At 45.3% G+C, this 24,832-nt stretch overlaps 1 protein-coding gene across 6 annotated transcripts in view; it reads right to left on the bottom strand.

The window, feature by feature from the left end:
* Positions 1-6,767: 6,767 nt before the first annotated feature.
* GFI1B (growth factor independent 1B transcriptional repressor) overlaps positions 6,768-24,832 on the bottom strand; it is a 30,044-nt gene continuing 11,979 nt past the window's right edge. For all 6 annotated transcript variants that reach the window (XM_056538748.1, XM_056538750.1, XM_056538749.1 and 3 more), the window contains exons 3-7: positions 20,196-20,324; positions 19,845-20,113; positions 17,866-18,003; positions 15,439-15,604; positions 6,768-7,963 (exon numbers count right to left, since the gene is read on the bottom strand). In XM_056538748.1, coding sequence (XP_056394723.1) covers positions 7,785-7,963; positions 15,439-15,604; positions 17,866-18,003; positions 19,845-20,113; positions 20,196-20,324 — 881 coding nt within the window. In that variant the 3' untranslated portion in view covers positions 6,768-7,784. The remainder of the gene's footprint in view (positions 7,964-15,438; positions 15,605-17,865; positions 18,004-19,844; positions 20,114-20,195; positions 20,325-24,832) is intronic.

Below are 24,832 nucleotides of genomic sequence, written 5' to 3'. Positions count from 1 at the left end.
ATATACAGTATATACCCAGGTTATACCGGCATGGTCCATATCACTATATACAGGGGATATATAACTTATACCAGCTGTACATATATATTATATACAGTATATATCAGGTTATACCAGCATGGTCCATATCACTATATACAGGAGATATATATAACTTATACCAGATGTACATATATATTACATACAGTGTATACCCAGGTTATACCAGCATGGTCCATATCACTATATACAGGAGATATATAACTTATACCAGCTGTACATATATATTATATACAGTATATACCCAGGTTATACCAGCATGGTCCATATCACTATATACAGGAGATATATAACTTATACCAGCTGTACATATATATTATATCCAGTATATACCCAGGTTATACCAGCATGGTCCATATCACTATATACAGGAGATATATAACTTATACCAGCTGTACATATATATTATATACAGTATATACCCAGGTTATACCATCATGGTCCATATCACTATATACAGGACATATATAACTTATACCAGCTGTACATATATATGATATACAGTATATACCCAGGTTATACCAGCATGGTCCATATCACTATATACAGGAGATATATAACTTATACCAGCTGTACATATATAATTATATACAGTATATACCAGGTTATACCAGCATGGCCCATATCACTATATACAAGAGATATATAACTTATACCAGCTGTACATATATATTATATACGGTATATACCAGGTTATACCAGCATGGTCCATATCACTATATACAGGAGATATATAACTTATACCAGCTGTACATATATATTATATCCAGTATATACCCAGGTTATACCAGCATGGTCCATATCACTATATACAGGAGATATATAACTTATACCAGCTGTACATATATATTATATACAGTATATACCCAGGTTATACCATCATGGTCCATATCACTATATACAGGACATATATAACTTATACCAGCTGTACATATATATGATATACAGTATATACCCAGGTTATACCAGCATGGTCCATATCACTATATACAGGAGATATATAACTTATACCAGCTGTACATATATAATTATATACAGTATATACCCAGGTTATGCCTGTGCAGTAGCAGAGTGGTGCAGTTGGCTATAGCAACCAATCAGACCACTGCTTTAATTTTTAAAAAGGCCTCCGAAAACTGAAAGATCTGATTGGTTACTATGTGCAACTACTCCACTTTTCCTCTACACAGGTTTTGATAAATCTCCCCTCATATCCCTATATACAGGAGATATGTACGTTATTTGCTATATACTGTTATATTGAAAAGTGTTATCTACTATACTATTTCATGCCAGGACAATAAGGTATACAGACATATACTGGCCCAATAGAGGCAAAAGGGAAATTTCTTAGGCGTATACCCTAAATGTTGTCTGATAACATAATGTGAACAAAGCCTTATTTTAGCTAAACATAAGCTCGGTGAAAAGTAACACATATAGGGACATATAGGGAATGACAAGGTAAATTCGCCATTCTAGACCCTAGTAAAGCTGGGTGACGATGCCATTGATGTATTTTTAAACTAACCCCGGATCACTTTTTTGTTCCTTGTACCCGAGGGCCATTTTGTCTTTTTTTTTAGTGTCCTGATGCCCCCGGCCGTGCCACCTCCCCCTCCTCCAGGCTTTACCCGCTGGCAGTTAGCAGGCGGTGAGGACAGATAAGGATATCACAGAACGGCGAGGAGTGGAGTCATCACTGCTCCTCCCAAACCTCCAGATTTCTGAGACAACTCACAAGACGTCCCGTCTATCCTTACAATACACCAAGTCTATTCAGCCATTTCTTACTTCTAGTTCTTTTGGGGAAATGTAGGTGTCAGCCAATATGGCCGTCATTACAATCCCACCGCTATCTCAGGATAGCAAATTTTATGCAGTAAAATACAGCTGTAAGATAAAAGTAAGTGAACCCTTTGGAGGAACGTGGGTTTCTGCATTGATTACTAATAAAATATGATTTGACAAACACAATGTAACTAAATTATTAACACGTGGACATTTGTACTGTTCGCATATTTTATTGAGCACATTAAGTAAACATCCACAGTGCAGGGAGAAAAAGTGAGTGAACCCCTTGGAATGAGCTGGATTTCTCCATTGATTTCTAATAAAATGATATCTGATTGTTCTCTAAATCACAATAGTAGACTAACACAATGGGGTGGATTTATCAATATGTCTATTTCCCCCATCAATATAGACCAAACTACAGAGCATTAGGCCGGTCTATTGTGCGCTAATTTATCCAAAGTTGGCACGGCTCTTGATAAATTCTGTGCACGGACTTCGGGATCTAGACTGTATTTAAACCTGCTTCAGCATGGTCTGACATTTCAATGTATTTTTGCCCGATGTGAATTTTCGGTGAAAAGTCGCAATTGATTAATTCAGCACCAATGCATTTTTCCATCTAAAATTGCCTAGAATGCATCATGTTCTAAAAATCCTCTAAAGAAAAAACAGTCTAAATTCTTTGATAAATCCCCCTCCCAATGTAAGTAATAACGCACAGACAGTTGTACCGTTCATGTATTTTATTGAGCACATTAAAAAGAACTCCAGGATTTAACAATGTATCCCCTATCCTAAGGATATGGGATGAATGTCAGATTGCAGAGGTCTGTCCCTGCAATCTCCTGCATGGCGAACCGACTCTGCATGAATGGGGCGTGTCGACCACCGCACGAAGCTGCAGCCGACACGCCACCTCCATTCAGCTCTATAGCAGAGCCGGAGATAGCGGAGAGCAGCGTCCGGCTGTCCCATGGAGCTGCATGGAGGGGGCGTGTCAGCCGCAGCTTCGTGCGGTGGTCGACACGCCCCATTCATGCAGAGTCGGTTCGGACCCCCCCCCCCCCCGTGATCTGCCACTTATCCCCTATCCTAAGTTGTTACATCCCAGAGCTCTCCTTTAAGTAAACATCCACAGTGCAGGAGAAAAAGTAAGTGAATCCCTGTGTTTACTGACATCTAATTGTCAAAGGGTGTTTTAGTTAAGGAGCTGAGATGTGAAGTGCAGAGATCACAGGGGCTTTACTCATTACATAAAGGCGCACATTGTCTTACGTTCACTTTTCTTCCTCATCTAGCTCAAATCATCAAAAAGATTTCTTCCAGACATCATTTATCTCTGCAGAATCTGTAGGACAAACATCTTAGGTGCTCCCACAGTAAGTAGAGAGTTGCCCCCAGTAGATAGAGCGGTCTTAGCTGCCCACAGCAACTAGAGCTGACCCCCCACCCCCATGGATGGAGCTGCCTCCTTGTAGGAAGAGCGAGCGGCCCTCCAGTAGACAGAGCTTCCCAAGTATGTAAAGTTCCCCCACAGTGGGTAGAGTGGCCCCCCAGTAAGTAGATTTGCTCTTTTAGTAGGTACAGTGCCCTCCAGTAGGTAGAATGTCCCCCTAGTAAATAGGGCTGCCCCCCAGTAGGTATAGTGCCCCACACCCCATTAGACAGACCTGCCCCTTATAAAACAAAGAATGTATCTCTTATGCTGGATGCCGTCTGTGCTCAATGACCAAAGCCATCAATTTATCATCTACGTCACTGGTGACTTCTGACCCTCAACAGGAAGGCCCCCGACATGCCCTCTGACTCCCCCTAAGACACTACCCCATGCATCATAATGTAGACATTGCATTTATCTGATCTCCGCCATGATGAGTCGTATGATGACAGGTAGATCCCTGCGTCTCAAGGGGTTAACAGGAACAAGTGATTGTAATAACCTAAGAGGAAGAATCAGATCTGCAAAGCAAATGTACGAGAGGCCGGAGCGACTGGATATAATGGCGCCATTCATCCTCCAGGCCCGAACAATGCAAATCTGACAGACGGTAAAAACTAATCTGACTTTTATTGTGCTCCGTGCGCCATAAACACAAATGAAGGAGGCGAAAACCCAAGAGGGGAATCAACAGCCCCTGAGTGACCACTGTCTGCCGCATCTCGTAATAACACATAGATAATGGTATGAAATTCAGAAATTACCATGGTTGCCCATAGCAACCAATAATGTCCTATATTTCCTGGATTTCAATTGAAAATTGAAATCTTTAACTTGATTGGTTGTTAGGGCCTTAAAATAGTGCAGCAAGAAGCGGTTGCCCATAGCAACTAATCTGATTAGTTGTTGCTTGATTGAGTAGAAGAAAGCGCATAGCAACCAATCACATTACTCCTTTCATTTTGCTGGCAGATTTGATTGGTTCTGTTTCACTCTCAGGCCAAGTACAAGGCCAAAAATGTGTGTACGGTCCACCCAGAAAACGGACGGACATTCCGTACATTTGCTTGTTTCGGTGGCACTAGGGCCGCTGGGAAATACACTGTCTCCACAGACGGCAATGCATTTCTGAGTGGAATCTGCAAGCAGGGTCAATGTTTCTGCGGGCGCTACAATTGTGATTCTTTTACATAAATGGGAATATTACCGTGGAATTCCACCATGTGAACCTAGCCTAGAAGACAGCCCATAGCAACCAATGAGATTACACATTTCACTTTGCGAGCAGATTTCATTGGCTGTTCTACTTTACTTTAACTCCACCTGGGTATAAAGAGATTACTCCTTTAATTTTGCAAGCAGATTTGATTGGTTCTATTATGTCCCAGTATGGGATATGCTCCTACAGTCCTGTCTGGTTGAGTCCCTGTATATCTTCAGGGCCCACCTGCAGTGTTCCCCCATAATGTGTGTAAGTTATATCTTAAGGGTAAAGGACCTTTGATATGGTCACATGATTATTAGTCACATGATAAGGGTTGTCAGATGTTCAAGTAATATGTTTTGTTACCCAGAGAGCACCATGTGACCAGGTGACCCACAGTTGGCCTATGGGCTCCTTGCTCAGCCCCCTTTATAAGAGGGGGAGATAGTACAATCTCTCTCTTGTGTTTCACTTTCTGCTGAGGTCTAGTCCAGTCCAGACGTCTCAGAACCAGTGTCCAGCACATCTGGAGGCCTCAAGCCTAAATTGTAGCCACAAATCTTTAAGTCAAGTCATCTTTGCCTGCTGTCACTATCTTCAGTCAAGTCAGTTATAGTCAGCCTGGCTGTGCTAGAGTCTGTCAAGTCACTGCAAGTCCCAGCAAGCTGCGAGGTCCCTCGTATTACTGGTCACCTCTCTGGGAACCTTACTACCCTGTAAAGACTGTTAGACCTGTTCAACTTCAGTAAAGCTACCCTTAACCTGGCCTTGGACTATTATTTACCCCTGCCTAACCTAGAAGTAAAAGGATTACCTTCGGGGGGGTTACATAGTGTTCGTGACGCCAGGGCGTGGTTTGCCTAAGGGGGTAACACCATCTACCCCTGGGCAACACCATCTGCCCCTACACCTCACATTGTGCCCCTGTGGCTCACCACAGTTCTACTTTACTCTTACTCCTCCTGGGTGGGACTGGGAGGATAGCTCATAGCAACCAATCAGATTACTTCTTTTATTTTTCTTGTAGATTTGATTGATTTGATTGGCTGTTCTACTTCACTCTAATTTCTCCTGGGTGTGAAAAGAGGCCATAGCAACCAATCAGATTACTTCTTTTATTTTGCTAGTAGATTGGATTGATTTGATTGGCTGTTCTACTTCACTCTAACTCTTCCAGGGTGTAAAGAGAGCCCAAGTAACCAAACAGATTACTCCTTTCATTTCACTGGTAGTTTTGATTGGTTGTTTTACTTTACTCTAACTCCTCTGAGGTGGGGCTGGGTTGAGTGCCCATAGCAGCCAATTAGATTGCTCCTTTCATTTTAACAGCATATTTGATTGGCTGTTCTACTTCTCTCCACTCCTCCTGGGTGGAACTGGGAAGAAAATCCGTAGTAACAAATCAGATTACTCCTTTCATTTCGCTAGAAAAATTGATTGGCTGTTCTACTTCTCTCTAACTCCTCCTGGGTGGGGAGGAAGCCCATAGCAAGCAATCAGATTAATCCTTTAATTTTGCAAGCAGATTTTATTGGTTCTTTTTTACTCGCACTCCGCCTGGGTGGGACTGGGAGCATAGCCCATAGAAATCAGATTACTCCTTTCATTTCCCTGGTAGATTTGATTGGCAGTTCTACTTTACTCTAACTCCTCCTGGATGGTAAGAGAGCCCATAGCTGCCAATTACATTACACATTTTATTTTGCTAGCAGATTTGATTGGCTGTTCTAATTCACTCTTACTCCTCATGGGTGGGACTGGGAAGAGAGCTCATAGCAACCAATCAGATTACTCCTTTTATTTTGCTAGTAGATTTGATTGGCTGTTCTACTTCACTTTAACTCCTCCTGGGTGTGAAAAGAGCCCATAGCAACCAATCAGATTATTTATTTCTTGCTAGCGGAGATCTAATGGGATATTCCTCCTCCAACACCTACTCAGAGTTTGTGTGGACGAGAGCCTATAACAGCGATCTCCAAAATGCAAACCTCCAGATGTTGCAAAACTACAGCTCCCAGCCGTTGGCTGTCCGGGCATGCTGGGAGCTGTAGTTTTACAACATCTGGAGGTCTGCAGTTTGGAGACTACTGGCCTATAGCAACCAATCAGATTCCATTACATTGTTCTATCAGAAATGTAATTGGATGTTCCTCCTTTATGTCAACCAATCAGATTTTAGCAGCAACCTAACCGGTTACTATGGGCTTCGACACCACTGTTTTGGTGTTTTTATCAAGCTAGTTTTCCAATGACTCCATTGCAGCGCAAGCAATTCACTAGGTATAAAAAAGTTTTATTTCAGGTAGTAATACATGGTCACATTTATAATACATAATTATTGTAAGAATATCTTAAACCCGTGAAGTTAAGCATAAAAAAATACAAATAAAATAAAAACAGTAAAAACTTAAACATGGCCGTACATCTTTGTAAAAACTCTGTAAAATCTTTGTTAAACTAAAAAAATATCTAATTTTCCGAAATAAATAATGTTTGAAATAAAAACAAAAAAACAAAAACAAAAACCAAGCAAACCAAACAACAACTTCCAGTTTAGAAACCAGTTTTTCCCTGAAAGCCATCTTCCGTCAGTGATACAAGAGATATATATAGGATATAATAGGCGTATAATAGGATAATAGGTGGGTCAGTCGGTGGAGGCACCCACCATTAGAGTCATCAGTCGGTGGAGGCACCCACCACTAGAGTCATCAGTCGGTGGAGGCACCCACCACTAGAGTCATCAGTCGGTGGAGGCACCCACCACTAGAGTCATCAGTCGGTGGAGGCACCCACCAATAGAGTCATGAGTCGGTGGAGGCACCAACCACTAGAGTCATCAGTCGGTGGAGGCACCCACCATTAGAGTCATCAGTCGGTGGAGGCACCCACCATTAGAGTCATCAGTCGGTGGAGGCACCCACCAATAGAGTCATCAGTCGGTGGAGGCACCCACCAATAGAGTCATCAGTCGGTGGAGGCACCCACCACTGGAGTCATCAGTTGGTGGAGGCACCCACCACTAGAGTCATCAGTCAGTTGAGGCACCCACCAATAGAGTCATCAGTCAGTTGAGGCACCCACCAATAGAGTCATCAGTCGGTGGAGGCACCCACCACTAGAGTCATCAGTCGGTGGAGGCACCCACCACTAGACAACCGCCAAGGCTTGGAAAATTATTCCTTGTACCAAGAAAAAGGACGTCGTCTATGTGTCGCAGCCATGTAACAAACTGGGACTGATGATCCTCACTGACACCAATGCCCATATAAGAATGGCAAGGTCTCCCTATTAACCCCTGCTTGGTCATTTTAGTCCATGTTGGTTTTCCTTGTGTCTCCGTAGGTCTACTTTGCGCTGGAAACCTTTGCCACACAGGTCACATGTAAACGGCTTGAAACCTGTGTGCTTGCGGCTGTGCGTGATGAGGTTTGAGCTCTGACTGAAAGCTTTTCCACAAACCTGGCACTTGTGCGGCTTCTCTCCTACACACGGGGAAAAAAATCATTGTTATTCTAGTAGATGTTTTCTTGTACATATTGTATATGGGGCAGTAATTTTGCAGTTATATTCTTGTACATAGGAGGCAGTATTAAAGTAGTTATATTCTTGTATATAGGAGGCAGTATTATAGTAGTTATATTCTTGTATATAGGAGGCAGTATTATAGTAGTTATATTCTTGTATATAGGAGCCGTATTATAGTAGTTATATTCTTGTATATAGGGGGCAGTATTATAGTAGTTATATTCTTGTATATAGGAGCCGTATTATAGTAGTTATATTCTTGTATATAGGAGCCGTATTATAGTAGTTATATTCTTGTATATGGGAGCAGTATTATAGTAGTTATATTCTTGTATATAGGAGCCGTATTATAGTAGTTATATTCTTGTATATAGGAGCAGTATTATAGTAGTTATATTCTTGTATATGGGAGCAGTATTATAGTAGTTATATTCTTGTATATAGGAGGCAGTAGTATAGTGGTTATATTCTTGTATATAGGGGGCAGTATTATAGTAGTTATATTCTTGTATATAGGAGCCGTATTATAGTAGTTATATTCGTGTATATAGGAGCAGTATTATAGTAGTTATATTCTTGTATATAGGAGCAGTATTATAGTAGTTATATTCTTGTATATAGGAGCAGTATTATAGTAGTTATATTCTTGTATATAGGGGCAGTATTATAGTAGTTATATTCTTGTATATAGGGGCAGTATTATCTATATATATAAAACTCAACGTGTGTATGTATATATATGTATGTATGTATGTGTGTGTATATGTGTATATATGTGTTACGCCGAGCGCTCCGGGTCCCCGCTCCTCCCCGGAGCGCTCGCTACACTCCTCTCACTGCAGCGCTCCGGTCGGTTCCACGGACCCGGGGCGCTGCGATACCGCCTCTGGCCGGGATGCGATTCGCGATGCGGGTAGCGCCCGCTCGCGATGCGCACCCCGGCTCCCGTACCTGACTCGCTCTCCGTCAGTTCTGTCCCGGCGCGCGCGGCCCCGCTCCCTAGGGCGCGCGCGCGCCGGGTCTTTGCGATTTAAAGGGCCACTGCGCCGCTGATTGGCGCAGTGGTTCCAATTAGTGTTTACACCTGTGCACTTCCCTATATCACCTCACTTCCCCTTCACTCCCTCGCCGGATCTTGTTGCCTTAGTGCCAGTGAAAGCGTTTCCTTGTGTGTTCCTAGCCTGTGTTCCAGACCTCCTGCCGTTGCCCCTGACTACGATCCTTGCTGCCTGCCCCGACCTTCTGCTACGTCCGACCTTGCTTCTGTCTACTCCCTTGTACCGCGCCTATCTTCAGCAGCCAGAGAGGTTGAGCCGTTGCTAGGGGATACGACCTGGTCACTACCGCCGCAGCAAGACCATCCCGCTTTGCGGCGGGCTCTGGTGAAAACCAGTAGTGACTTAGAACCGATCCTCTAGCACGGTCCACGCCAATCCCTCTCTGGCACAGAGGATCCACTACCTGCCAGCCGGCATCGTGACAGTAGATCCGGCCATGGATCCCGCTGAAGTTCCTCTGCCAGTTGTCGCTGACCTCACCACGGTGGTCGCCCAGCAGTCACAACAGATTGCGCAACAAGGCCAACAGCTGTCTCAACTGACTGTTATGCTACAACAGTTACTACCACAGCTCCAGCAACCATCTCCTCCGCCAGCTCCTGTACCTCCTCCGCAGCGAGTGGCCGCTTCTGGACTACGACTATCCTTGCCGGATAAATTTGATGGGGACTCTAAGTTTTGCCGTGGCTTCCTTTCCCAATGTTCATTACACTTGGAGATGATGTCGGACCAGTTCCCCACTGAAAGGTCTAAGGTGGCTTTCGTAGTCAGCCTGCTGTCTGGAAAAGCCCTGGCTTGGGCCACACCGCTCTGGGACCGCAATGACCCCGTCACTGCCTCTGTACACTCCTTCTTCTCGGAAATTCGAAGTGTCTTTGAGGAACCTGCCCGAGCCTCTTCTGCTGAGACTGCCCTGTTGAACCTGGTCCAGGGTAATTCTTCCGTTGGCGAGTATGCCGTACAATTCCGTACTCTTGCTTCTGAATTATCCTGGAACAATGAGGCCCTCTGCGCGACCTTTAAAAAAGGCCTATCCAGCAACATTAAAGATGTTCTGGCCGCACGAGAAATGCCTGCTAATCTTCATGAACTTATTCACCTAGCCACTCGCATTGACATGCGTTTTTCCGAAAGGCGTCAGGAGCTCCGCCAAGATATGGACTCTGTTCGCACGAGGCGTTTCTTCTCCTCGGCTCCTCTCTCCTCTGGTTCCCTGCAATCTGTTCCTGTGCCTCCCGCCGTGGAGGCTATGCAGGTCGACCGGTCTCGCCTGACATCTCAAGAGAGGACACGACGCCGCATGGAGAACCTCTGCCTGTACTGTGCTAGTACCGAACACTTCCTGAGGGATTGTCCTATCCGCCCTCCCCGCCTGGAAAGACGTACCCTGACTCCGCACAAAGGTGAGACAATCCTTGATGTCCACTCTGCTTCTCCACGTCTTACTGTGCCTGTGCGGATGTCTGCCTCTGCCTTCTCCTTCTCTTCTGTGGCCTTCTTGGACTCTGGATCTGCAGGAAATTTTATTTTGGCCTCTCTCGTCAACAGGTTCAACATCCCAGTGACCAGTCTCACCAGACCCCTTTACATCAATTGTATAAACAATGAAAGATTGGACTGTTCCATACGTTTCCGCACGGAGCCCCTTCTAATGAGCATCGGATCTCATCACGAGAGGATTGAACTTTTGGTCCTCCCCAATTGCACCTCGGAAATTCTCCTTGGACTTCCCTGGCTTCAACTTCATTCCCCAACCCTGGATTGGTCCACTGGGGAGATCAAGAGTTGGGGGCCCTCTTGTTCCAAGGACTGTCTAAAACCGGTTCCCAGTAACCCTTGCCGTAACTCTGTGCTTCCTCCAGTAACCGGTCTCCCTAAGGCCTATATGGACTTCGCGGATGTTTTCTGCAAAAAACAAGCGGAGACTCTACCTCCTCACAGGCCTTATGATTGTCCTATCGACCTCCTTCCGGGCACTACTCCACCCCGGGGCAGAATTTATCCTCTCTCTGCCCCAGAGACTCTTGCCATGTCTGAATACGTCCAGGAGAATCTAAAAAAGGGCTTTATCCGTAAATCCTCCTCTCCTGCCGGAGCCGGATTTTTCTTTGTGTCCAAAAAAGATGGCTCTCTACGTCCTTGCATTGACTACCGCGGACTTAATAAAATCACGGTTAAGAACCGCTACCCCTTACCCCTCATCTCTGAACTCTTTGATCGCCTCCAAGGTGCCCACATCTTTACTAAATTGGACTTAAGAGGCGCCTATAACCTCATCCGCATCAGAGAGGGGGATGAGTGGAAAACAGCATTTAACACCAGAGATGGACACTTTGAGTATCTGGTCATGCCCTTTGGCCTGTGCAACGCCCCTGCTGTCTTCCAAGACTTTGTTAATGAAATTTTTCGTGATCTGTTATACTCCTGTGTTGTTGTATATCTTGATGATATCCTAATTTTTTCGGCCAATCTAGAAGAACACCGCCAGCATGTCCGTATGGTTCTTCAGAGACTTCGTGACAATCAACTCTATGCTAAAATTGAGAAATGTCTGTTTGAATGCCAATCTCTTCCTTTTCTAGGATACTTGGTCTCTGGCCAGGGACTACAAATGGATCCAGATAAACTCTCTGCCGTCTTAGATTGGCCACGCCCCTCCGGACTCCGTGCCATCCAACGTTTTTTGGGGTTCGCCAATTATTACAGGCAATTTATTCCACATTTTTCTACCATTGTGGCTCCTATTGTGGCTTTAACCAAAAAAAATGCCGATCCCAAGTCTTGGCCTCCTCAAGCGGAAGACGCCTTTAAACGACTCAAGTCTGCCTTCTCTTCGGCTCCCGTGCTCTCCAGACCTGACCCATCTAAACCCTTCCTATTGGAGGTTGATGCCTCCTCAGTGGGAGCTGGAGCTGTCCTTCTACAAAAAAACTCTTCCGGGCATGCTGTTACTTGTGGGTTTTTTTCTAGGACCTTCTCTCCGGCGGAGAGGAACTATTCCATCGGGGATCGAGAGCTTCTAGCCATTAAATTAGCACTTGAGGAATGGAGGCATCTGCTGGAGGGATCAAGATTTCCAGTTATTATTTACACCGATCACAAGAACCTCTCATACCTCGAGTCTGCCCAACGGCTGAATCCTCGTCAGGCCAGGTGGTCTCTGTTCTTTGCCCGATTTAATTTTGAAATTCACTTTCGGCCTGCTGATAAGAACATTAGGGCCGATGCTCTCTCTCGTTCCTCAGATGCTTCTGAAATTGAACTCTCCCCTCAACACATCATTCCTCCTGACTGCCTGATTTCCACTTCTCCAGCCTCCATCAGGCAAACTCCTCCAGGAAAGACCTTTGTTTCTCCACGCCAACGCCTCGGAATCCTCAAATGGGGTCACTCCTCCCATCTCGCAGGTCATGCGGGCATCAAGAAATCTGTGCAACTCATCTCTCGCTTCTATTGGTGGCCGACTCTAGAGACTGATGTGGTGGACTTTGTGCGAGCCTGCACTATCTGTGCCCGGGATAAGACTCCTCGCCAGAAGCCCGCTGGTTTTCTTCTTCCTCTGCCTGTTCCCGAACAACCTTGGTCTCTGATTGGTATGGATTTTATTACTGACTTACCCCCATCCCATGGCAACACTGTTATTTGGGTGGTCGTTGATCGATTCTCCAAAATGGCACATTTCATCCCTCTTCCTGGTCTTCCTTCAGCGCCTCAGTTGGCTAAACAATTTTTTGTACACATTTTTCGTCTTCACGGGTTGCCTACGCAGATCGTCTCGGATAGAGGCGTCCAATTTGTGTCTAAATTCTGGAGGGCTCTCTGTAAACAACTCAAGATTAAATTAAATTTTTCTTCTGCATACCATCCTCAATCCAATGGACAAGTAGAAAGAATTAACCAGATCTTGGGTGACTATTTACGACATTTTGTTTCCTCCCGCCAGGATGACTGGGCAGATCTTCTACCTTGGGCCGAATTCTCGTATAATTTCAGAATCTCTGAATCTTCCTCCAAATCCCCGTTTTTCGTGGTGTACGGCCGTCACCCTCTTCCCCCCCTCCCTACCCCCTTGCCCTCTGGTCTGCCCGCTGTGGATGAAATTTCTCGTGATCTTTCCATCATATGGAGAGAGACCCAAAATTCTCTCTTACAGGCTTCTTCACGCATGAAGAGATTCGCGGATAAGAAAAGAAGAGCTCCTCCCATTTTTTCCCCTGGAGACAAGGTATGGCTCTCCGCCAAATATGTCCGCTTCCGTGTCCCTAGCTATAAGTTGGGACCACGCTATCTTGGTCCTTTCAAGATTTTGCGCCAGATTAATCCTGTCTCTTACAAACTTCTTCTTCCTCCTTCTCTTCGTATTCCTAATGCCTTTCATGTTTCTCTTCTTAAACCACTTATCATTAACCGTTTCTCTCCCAAATCTGTTCCCCCCACTCCTGTCTCCGGCTCCTCGGACATCTTCTCCGTCAAAGAAATTTTAGCATCTAAAAAGGTCAGAGGGAAAACCTTCTTTTTAGTGGATTGGGAGGGTTGTGGTCCAGAAGAGAGGTCCTGGGAACCTGAGGACAATATCCTGGACAAAAGTCTGGTCCTCAGGTTCTCAGGCTCCAAGAAGAGGGGGAGACCCAAGGGGGGGGGTACTGTTACGCCGAGCGCTCCGGGTCCCCGCTCCTCCCCGGAGCGCTCGCTACACTCCTCTCACTGCAGCGCTCCGGTCGGTTCCACGGACCCGGGGCGCTGCGATACCGCCTCTGGCCGGGATGCGATTCGCGATGCGGGTAGCGCCCGCTCGCGATGCGCACCCCGGCTCCCGTACCTGACTCGCTCTCCGTCAGTTCTGTCCCGGCGCGCGCGGCCCCGCTCCCTAGGGCGCGCGCGCGCCGGGTCTTTGCGATTTAAAGGGCCACTGCGCCGCTGATTGGCGCAGTGGTTCCAATTAGTGTTTACACCTGTGCACTTCCCTATATCACCTCACTTCCCCTTCACTCCCTCGCCGGATCTTGTTGCCTTAGTGCCAGTGAAAGCGTTTCCTTGTGTGTTCCTAGCCTGTGTTCCAGACCTCCTGCCGTTGCCCCTGACTACGATCCTTGCTGCCTGCCCCGACCTTCTGCTACGTCCGACCTTGCTTCTGTCTACTCCCTTGTACCGCGCCTATCTTCAGCAGCCAGAGAGGTTGAGCCGTTGCTAGGGGATACGACCTGGTCACTACCGCCGCAGCAAGACCATCCCGCTTTGCGGCGGGCTCTGGTGAAAACCAGTAGTGACTTAGAACCGATCCTCTAGCACGGTCCACGCCAATCCCTCTCTGGCACAGAGGATCCACTACCTGCCAGCCGGCATCGTGACAATATGTGTGTGTATGTTCCACAAAAACTTTCAAACGGCTAAAGATATTAACATGAAACTTGGTCACATGTTACTTATATGTCAACAACAAACATAGGATAGGTAATTTAACCCTTACTCACCCCCATTTGCCAGGGGCGGGGCTTATGTTTAAAGTCCCATACAAGTCAATGGTAAATATGTTACTGCATAACTTCCAAACGGCTGGAGATATTTCCATAATACTTGTTCACATGTTACTTATATGTCCACTTAAAATATAGGATAGTTAATTTAACCCTTAACTACCCCCATTTGTGAGGGTCGGGGTTATTGTTTAAAGTCCCATGCAAATCAATGGGAAATGTATGTTCCCATATAATTTCTGTACGACTGGAGATTTTTCAATACCTGGTCACATATTACGGGTCGGGATAGGAGGACGGGATGGGAGGTCGGGATATGAGGTCGGGATATGAGGTCGGGATATGAGGTCGGGATATGAGGTCGGGATATGAGGTCGGTATAGGAGGTCGGGATAGGAGGATGGGATAGGAGGTCGGGATAGGAGGACGGGATAGGAGGCCGGGATAGGAGGACGGGATAGGAGGACGGGATAGGAGGTCGGGATAGGAGGTCGGGGTATGAGGACGGGATAGGAGGACGGGATAGGAGGTCGGGATAGGAGGACGGGATAGGAGGACGGGATAGGAGGTCGGGATAGGAGGACGGGATAGGAGGACGGGATAGGAGGACGGGATAGGAGGTCGGGATAGGAGGTGGAGATAGGAGGACGGGATAGGAGGATGGGATAGGAGGACGGGATAGGAGGACGGGATAGGAGGACGGGATAGGAGGACGGGATAGGAGGACGGGATAGGAGGTCGGGATATGGGGTTGGGATATAAACAACAATATATGAGGACGGGATATGAAGTCAAAAGCTTCCACCTTTGTTTATTTTCCTCCCCAACAAGGATTAGGAAGGAAAAACCGGGCAACGCCGAGTACTCAGCTAGTAGTAAGTATAGGGCGGTGTAACTTACCAGTGTGGATGTACGTATGTTTCTTCATGTCAGACTTTTGATGGAAACGCTTTCCACAGAACTGACACGGATAGGGTCGTGTGTCTGAGTGGATGAGGAGGTGGGTGGACAATGTGGACGATCGCTTAAACGTTTTGCCGCACATCTTGCACTCGAAGCTTCTTTCCTGTAAAATGATCAATATTATGAACAGGAGGTTTCTGGTGTTTTGTAATGAAATTCAATAATATCACATGATACCTCACATGTTGTAGTTTTATGCGGTCTTATTAGAGTGTATGACATATAGGGGTCTCAGGAGACAATGGGGGAGATTTATCAAAACCTGTCCAGAGGAAAATCAACAAATCAGATCTCTTCTTTCATTTTCCACAGGCCTTTTCAAAAATGAAAGCAGCGATCTGATTGGTTGCTATGGGCAACTCAGCAACTTTTCCTCTGGACAGGTTTGATAAATCTCCCCCAATATGTTTAGATACAGCAGACAGTATAACACTCATAGGCTTAGATACAGCAGACAGTATAACACTCATAGGCTTAGATACAGCAGACAGTATAACACTCATAGGCTTAGATACAGCAGACAGTATAACACTCATAGGCTTAGATACAGCAGACAGTATAACACTCATAGGCTTAGATACAGCAGACAGTATGACACTGATAGGCTTAGATACAGCAGACAGTATGACACTGATAGGCTTAAATACAGCAGACAGTATAACACTCATAGGCTTAGATACAGCAGACAGTATAACACTCATAGGCTTAGATACAGCAGACAGTATAACACTCATAGGCTTAGATACAGCAGACAGTATGACACTGATAGGCTTAGATACAGCAGACAGTATAACACTGATAGTCTTAGATACAGCAGACAGTATAACACTGATAGTCTTAGATACAGCAGACAGTATGACACTGACAGGCTTAGATACAGCAGACAGTATAACACTCATAGGCTTAGATACAGCAGACAGTATAACACTCATAGGCTTAGATACAGCAGACAGTATAACACTCATAGGCTTAGATACAGCAGACAGTATAACACTCATAGGCTTAGATACAGCAGACAATATAACGCTGATAGGCTTAGATACAGCAGACAGTATAACACTCATAGGCTTAGATACAGCAGACAGTATGACACTGACAGGCTTAGATACAGCAGACAGTATAACACTCATAGGCTTAGATACAGCAGACAGTATGACACTGATAGGCTTAGATACAGCAGACAGTATAACACTCATAGGCTTAGATACAGCAGACAGTATAACACTCATAGGCTTAGATACAGCAGACAGTATGACACTGATAGGCTTAGATACAGCAGACAGTATGACACTGATAGGCTTAGATACAGCAGACAGTATAACACTCATAGGCTTAGATACAGCAGACAGTATAACACTCATAGGCTTAGATACAGCAGACAGTATAACACTCATAGGCTTAGATACAGCAGACAGTATGACACTGATAGGCTTAGATACAGCAGACAGTATGACACTGATAGGCTTAGATACAGCAGACAGTATAACACTCATAGGCTTAGATACAGCAGACAATATAACGCTGATAGGCTTAGATACAGCAGACAGTATAACACTCATAGGCTTAGATACAGCAGACAGTATAACACTGATAGGCTTAGATATAGCAGACAGTTTAACACTGATAGTCTTAGATATAGCAGACAGTATAACACTGATAGGCTTAGATACAGAAGACAGTATGACACTGATAGGCTTAGATATAGCAGACAGTATAACACTGATAGGCTTAGATACAGAAGACAATATAACACTCATAGGCTTAGATATAGCAGACAGTTTAACACTGATAGTCTTAGATATAGCAGACAGTATAACACTGATAGTCTTAGATACAGCAGACAGTATAACACTGATAGGCTTAGATACAGAAGACAGTATGACACTGATAGGCTTAGATACAGCAGACAGTATAACACTCATAGGCTTAGATACAGCAGACAGTATAACGCTGATAGGCTTAGTTACAGCAGACAGTATAACACTCATAGGCTTAGATACAGCAGACAGTATAACACTCATAGGCTTAGATACAGCAGACAGTATAACACTCATAGGCTTAGATACAGCAGACAGTATGACACTGACAGGCTTAGATACAGCAGACAGTATAACACCCATCGACTGAGATACAGCAGACAGTATGACACTGATAGGCTTAGATACTGCAGACAGTTTAACACCGATAGTCTTAGATACAGCAGACAGTATAACACTGATAAGGCTTAGATACAGAAGACAGTATGACACTGATAGGCTTAGATACAGCAGACAGTATGACACTGACAGGCTTAGATACAGCAGACAGTATCACACCCAATAGGCTCAGATACAGTAGGCGACCTGTGTATTCTTAGGACTTTACCTGTGAATGAACATTAAGATGCTGCTCCAGACTGACCGAATGACCGAAGGATTTCCCACAAGTATCACAGACGAAGGGTCGGGTACCGCTGTGGGATCTCCGGACGTGAACCTCCAATCCATGAGATGTGGAGAAAACCTGGAAGACAGAAGGGATTGTCTGGTGCCATATAATCCAAGACTAGGGTCGCCACCCGGACGGTATTTTACCCCCACTGATGGTATTTTGGTCACCCTGACGGTATATAAAAAATACTGGCAATGCAATGGGCGGTATTTATCCAACCAATCCTTTAACTCCTGGAATGTTGCACCATAACCTATACCAGTGTTTCCCAACCAGGGGTGCCTGCAGCTGTTGCAAAACTTAAACTCCCACCGTTGGCTGTCCGGGCATGCTGGGAGTCATAGTTTTGCAACAGCTGGGGGCACGCCCATGTTGGGAAACACTGACTTATACTATATACTACTATACAGTCCAACATGCTGGGAGTTTTCATTTGGGGCAGCTGCTGAGCCACATGCTGTATCAGGGCATGCTGGGAGTTTTAGTTAAAGGGGTTTTCCAGGAAAAAAACATTATATATATATATATATATATATATATATATATATATATATATATATATATATGAACTGGCTCCAGAAAGTTAAATAGATTTGTAAATCACTTCTATTAAAAAAAATCTTAGAGTAGCTCCCACAATCCTATTTTTTTCTGTCCCTCCCTATTGCCGATCTATCCCTAACCCCCTCCCTGCTTTTAATTTTTATTTTTACTATATTAAAAATAACTTTTTTTCTGCCTGGTAGTGTGCTCACTACCAGGCAGACTTCCCCAGCAGGCACCACGTCACTGATGCCTGCTGGGGGGGGGGGGGACTTCCGCCCTTAGTTTATCTACACAGGGTGCCTCCAGCTGTTTCACCACTACAACTCCCAGCATGCCCTGACATCTATTGGCTGTAAGGGCATGCTGGGAGTTGTAGTAGTGATACAGCTGGAGGCACCCTGTGTATATAAACTATAAGTTAGTGCCATGCGGCGCTACGGCGGCCCGTTCCCTCCGTCAAACCCCCTCCCCGCCATACCCCGTTCCCTCCATCCCAAACACCCCCAGGTTTTTCAGGCGTGACGTCACGCCAGGCTGCAGCCGGCCACTAGGAGGGAGACCACTAGTGGCTGGTTTTCAAATGTAAATTACACCCTTATAATAAAAAAAAATAAATTATGAAACTATATTAGAGATATGTTGTAGTACATACGTACTACAACATATAAAACAAAAAAGTTGGTGACAGTGCCCATTTAATCCTTCCAATAATTATCAGCTGCTGAAGTTGAGTTGTTCTTTTGTGTCTGGCAACAGTGCTCTCTGCTGAAATCTCTGCTTGTCTCGGGAACTGCACAGAGTAGGAGAGGTTTGCTATGGGAATTTGCTTCTACTCTGGACAGTTCCCGAGACAGGTGTCATCAGAGAGCACTTAGACAGAAAAGAACAACTCAACTTCAGCAGCTCATAAGTACTGAAAGGATTAAGATTTTTTTTTATAGAAGTAATTTACAAATATGTTTAACTTTCTGGAGCCAGTTGAGATATATATATATATATATATATATATATATATATATATATGTAAATAAAGTTTTTTTCATGGATACCCCCTTTAAAAACTAAGTGTAACTCCCGAATTTAATTAAAAAAAGCGATCAAAAAGTCACATCGAAACAAAAATGGTCCTGTTAAAAGCTAATGATCAGGGTGCAAAAAAACGAGTCCTCATACAGATGGTATAAGGAGAAAAAAAAAGTTATAGGGGTCAGAATAGGACCAAATTTTCTCCGCATATGTGTATCCTGTGATGTCACGCATACATAATTAATTATGCAAATTAGCATGGTTGGTATTTTTTTTTGCAACCCTATACATTACAGACCCTGCAGCTGCCGCCCCCAATTTATCCAGTGACCCCCATTTACCTTACTGCACTTGACACAATGGTAATTGTCCATAGAAGAAGAGAACCCCAGGCTGTAGTTTATGGGGTGATCATAGTCCTGCTCCGCAGCTGCAGGGGGGCCGCCGTATAACCCCACAGAACTCGGCAACATGGAGGGGTGCACATGGGACGGGACCTGTTTGAAGCTGTAGGCTGAACGCAGGGGCTCCCAGGAGAGGTTCTGCTTGTAGAAGGCGGAGATGGGGATAGACGGGTACAACTTAATGGGGAGCAGCGACAAAGGGATCCCTGGAGGACAGAATCACCACACACAGTTATATCAGGAGCTCATATACACGCAATGAGACCATGAGAGTTGTAGTACATTCACCTGAGCCTGAGGAGGCAGAGGAGACTCGACTCAAGTAAAGGGGTCTCTCCGAGTGGTCTTCAGAACGAATGTGCGCGCCCCTGCCCAGATACTCCGGAGCGTATTCTTTCAGCGCGCTGTCTGGGGGATCTGGGTAATATAAGGAAAACAAATTGTGAAGCCGCAGTATACAGGCCCAAATATTAGGGAAACATTTAGTAAAATTGGCTCTGCCCCTGGTCCAAAGGCCCGACTAGAGAGAATGAACAAGTGTTTCCCAACCAGGGTGCCTCCAGCTGTTGCAAAACTACTACTCCCAGTGTGCCCCGATGGCCTTCGGCCTGTACAGGGTGCCCCCTCCCCAAAGGTCCAACAATAGAGAATGAATAAGTGTTTCTCTACCAGAGTGCCTCCAGCTGTTGCAAAACTACAACTCCCAGCATGCCCGGATGACAGTCCCCATCATCTGTCAAGTCATCGTGGTCTGCATTCAATTGTCCAGTCCTACTACAAGTCCCAGCAAGTCCTTAAAGGGGTTATCCAAACTGTTTTTTTTTATATATCAACTGGCTCCAGAAAGTTAAACAGATTTGTAAATTACTTCTGTAAAAAATCTTAATCCTTTAAGTACTTATGAGCTTCTGAAGTTAAGGTTGTTCTTTTCTGTCTAAGTGCTCTCTGATGACATCTGTCTCTGGAATCTCCTCTAAACTGGGCGTTTCCCGAGACACGTGTCATCAGAGAGCACTTAGACAGAAAAGAACAACCTTAAATTCAGAAGCTCATAAGTACTGAAAGGATTAAGATTATTTAATAGAAGTAATTTACAAATTTGTTTAACTTTCTGGAGCCAATTGATATATATAAAAAAGTTTTTCCCTGGAATACCCCTTTAAGGTCTCTGCATCACTGGTCACCTCCGTGGTCCCTGGCTGAATTGTATAGACTTTACCATCTGTCTTTGTCTTTGTCTGTCTGTGTTTCCCAACCAGTGTGCCTCCAGCTGTTGCAAAACTACTACTCTCAGCGTGCCGGACAGCCTCACCACCTCTCCAAGGGCCTGACAATAGAGAATGAACAAGTGTATCCCAACCAGTGTGCCTCCAGCTGTTGCAAAACTACTCCCAGCATGCCCGGACGGCCTTTGGGCCTGTACAGGGTGCCCCCTCACCAAAGGTCTGACAGCAGAGAATAAATTAATGTTTCCCAACCAGTGTGCCTCCAGCTGTTGCAAAACTACAACTCCCAGCATTCCCAGATAACCTTCAGGCCTGTACGGGGTGCCCCATCTTTAAAGGCCCTACAACAGAGAATGAACAAGTATTTCCCAACCAGTGTGCCTCCAGCTGTTGCAAAACTACAACTCCCAGCATGCCCGGACAGCCTTTGGCTGTCCGGGCATGCTGGGAGTTGTAGTTTTGCAACAGCTGGAAGCGCACTGATTGAGAACCACTGCATGTGGACATAAGGCTGAGGTATATAATTCGGCCGGCACTGCAGAGCTGTGTGTGTTGACGCAGTGTGTGTGTGTTTGTGACAGAAACCACAATGTTTGCCCAGACACCGAGCCAATTCATGTATGTTTGAAAATCCGGCTTTGATTGAATTAAGAAAACACATCCTAGCGGTTACATCCTTCTCAGAAACGTAACGAATCTCGTACCACAGCCGCCAGGATTTTCTAGATTATTCCCAGGAACAGTGTACTGGTGTATCCAAGCCTGTCCTGTGTGATACTGTGCTGCGCAGCTGGTGTATCCAAGCCTGTCCTGTGTGGTACTGTGCTGCTCAGCTGGTGTATCCAAGCCTGTCCTGTGTGATACTCTGCTGTGCAGCTGGTGTATCCAAGCCTGTCCTGTGTGATACTGTGCTGTGCACCTGGTCTATCCAAGCCTGTCCTGTGTGATACTGTGCTGTGCAGCTGGTGTATCCAAGCCTGTCCTGTGTGATACTGTGCTGTGCAGCTGGTGTATCCAAGCCTGTCCTGTGTGATACTCTGCTGTGCAGCTGGTGTATCCAAGCCTGTCCTGTGTGATACTGTGCTGCGCTGCTGGTGTATCCAAGCCTGTCCTGTGTGATACTGTGCTGTGCAGCTGGTGTATCCAAGCCTGTCCTGTGTGATACTGTGCTGCTCAGCTGGTGTATCCAAGCCTGTCCTGTGTGATACTGTGCTGCTCAGGTGGTGTATCCAAGCCTGTCCTGTGTGATACTGTGCTGCTCAGCTGGTGTATCCAAGCCTGTCCTGTGTGATACTGTGCTGTGCAGCTGGTGTATCCAAGCCTGTCCTGTGTGATACTCTGCTGTGCAGCTGGTGTATCCAAGCCTGTCCTGTGTGATACTGTGCTGCGCTGCTGGTGTATCCAAGCCTGTCCTGTGTGATACTGTGCTCTGCAGCTGGTGTATCCAAGCCTGTCCTGTGTGATACTGTGCTGCTCAGCTGGTGTATCCAAGCCTGTCCTGTGTGATACTGTGCTGCTCAGCTGGTGTATCCAAGCCTGTCCTGTGTGATACTGTGCTGCTCAGCTGGTGTATCCAAGCCTGTCCTGCGTGATACTGTGCTGCTCAGCTGGTGTATCCAAGCCTGTCCTGTGTGATACTCTGCTGTGCAGCTGGTGTATCCAAGCCTGTCATGTGTGATACTGTCTGCTATGCCATAATTCCACTGTATCTACACATATCATAAATAATACAATATGCTGAGCTGGTGTATCTAAGCCTATCATGTATGATACTGTCTGCTATGCCACTGTGTCTACACCTCTCATATATGATACAGTCTGCTGAGCTGGTGTATCTAAGCTTATCATGCATGATGCTGTCAGCTGAGCTGCTGTATCTGCACCTGTCATATGTGATACTGTGCTGCTCACCTGGTGTATCTAAGCCCATCATGGAAGATAATGTCCTGCTCACCTGGTGTATCTACGCCTGCCATGTGCAATACTGTCTGCTATGCCACTGTATCTACACCTGTTGTATATAATACAGTGACAATCTGCCGAGCTGGTGTATCTAAGCCTGCCATGTGTGATACCAAGCAGTTCAGCTAGTGTATCTAGGCCTGTCATGTGTGATACTGTCTACTATACCATAATGACACTGTGCCTGAACCTATTGTATATAATACAATATGCTGAGATGGTGTATCTAAGCCTATCATGTGTGATACTGTGCTGCACAGCTGGTGTATCTAAGCCTGACATTTGGGGCTGTCCCTCCAGTCTCCGGCTAATTGTGTAATATAAAGAGCTTAGATACGTGATACAACCACTGAGTGCTGAATCAGCGGTGGAGACAATGGCGCACGTTTTCACATGAGGACTTTCTCCGTTTTCTGCAGAAGAGCCGGTTCTCAGGAAACAGTTACACGTCCCAGATTAGACAGAGAACGGACACAATGGGATTTGACTAGGGATAATTTGAATGCGCCCGGAGGGTGCGGAGCGCGGCTGGCACTGCGGCGTGAGTCAGGAGGCTGCACCTTACCGCGCAGGTTATTAACGCTGGACTATGGGGAAATTATCCCTATACGGCTTTTGTGTGCACATATGTCGCAATTTTTTTGTGCAAACAACAATTTATGCAAAACTTTAGTGACTGTAATTTTTCGATACCATGTGATGCTGCGAGAATTTTTATTCTTTATATGGAGGAAATAGGAGATTAGAACAGTAAGCATTCTGAAACCGGCATATATATATATATATTGTGTGTGTATCTATATATATATATATATATATATATATATATATATATATAATGCTATACGCATCAAGAAGTAGAATGAGTGAGCACTCACCAATACTGTAGTCTTCCGATTACTTCATTCGGACTGGCAGGGAGGCTGGCGTGGACCAGCAGGGAGGCTGGCGTGGACAAGCAGGGGCGCTTGGAGCGCCCCTGCTTGTCCACGCCAGCCTCCCTGCCGGTCTGAATACTTCTTGATGCTTAATATATATATTGATATATATGTGTATATGTGTATATATATATATATATATATAGATATATATATATATATATGTGTATATATATATATATTGAGAAAAGATCACCCCAGTCGTATGTAATGTATATATATATATTCACTGCATCTGCTGTTATCAATGATCCTTGTTAATAGACTGGCACCTGTGCTCTCAGCTCACTTCCTCTACTACTTAAAGGGGTACTCCTCCGCTAGACATGTTATCCCCTATTCAAAGGATATGGGATTGGATGTCTGATCGTGGGGGGGCCGGACTCTGGAACCCCCCCACGATCTCCAGCCCAAAAACCTAGTCATCCGGTGCACTAAGCAAACTCCGTTTCATGCCGAAAGACGGGCAACCACAACTGTCACGTCTCCTCCATTCATGTCTATAGGAGAAGGCGTGACAGCAATCTTCTAGACATCAAGTCCCTTCCCATAAACATGAATGGAGGGGGCGTGGCATGACGTCACGAGAACGGAAGCTCCAAGCTTCCGTGTTCCAGACGCTGCCGCTGCCGGCCTGGGGATCGCGGGGGGTCCCCAACCTCCTTTGGATAGGAAATAAGATGGTGCGGAGTTATATATATATATATATATATATATATATATATATATATATATATGTATATATATGGTATTGGTGACCCCCCTTAATATATCACTGGTAGGGATTAAAATCATGAAA

This window comes from Hyla sarda, chromosome 9 (genome assembly GCF_029499605.1).
Source record: "Hyla sarda isolate aHylSar1 chromosome 9, aHylSar1.hap1, whole genome shotgun sequence".
In the NCBI taxonomy this organism is placed as follows: Eukaryota; Metazoa; Chordata; class Amphibia; order Anura; family Hylidae; genus Hyla; species Hyla sarda.
Note: the sequence above shows the minus strand (reverse complement) of the source record. Positions and strands in the feature narration are given on the sequence as shown.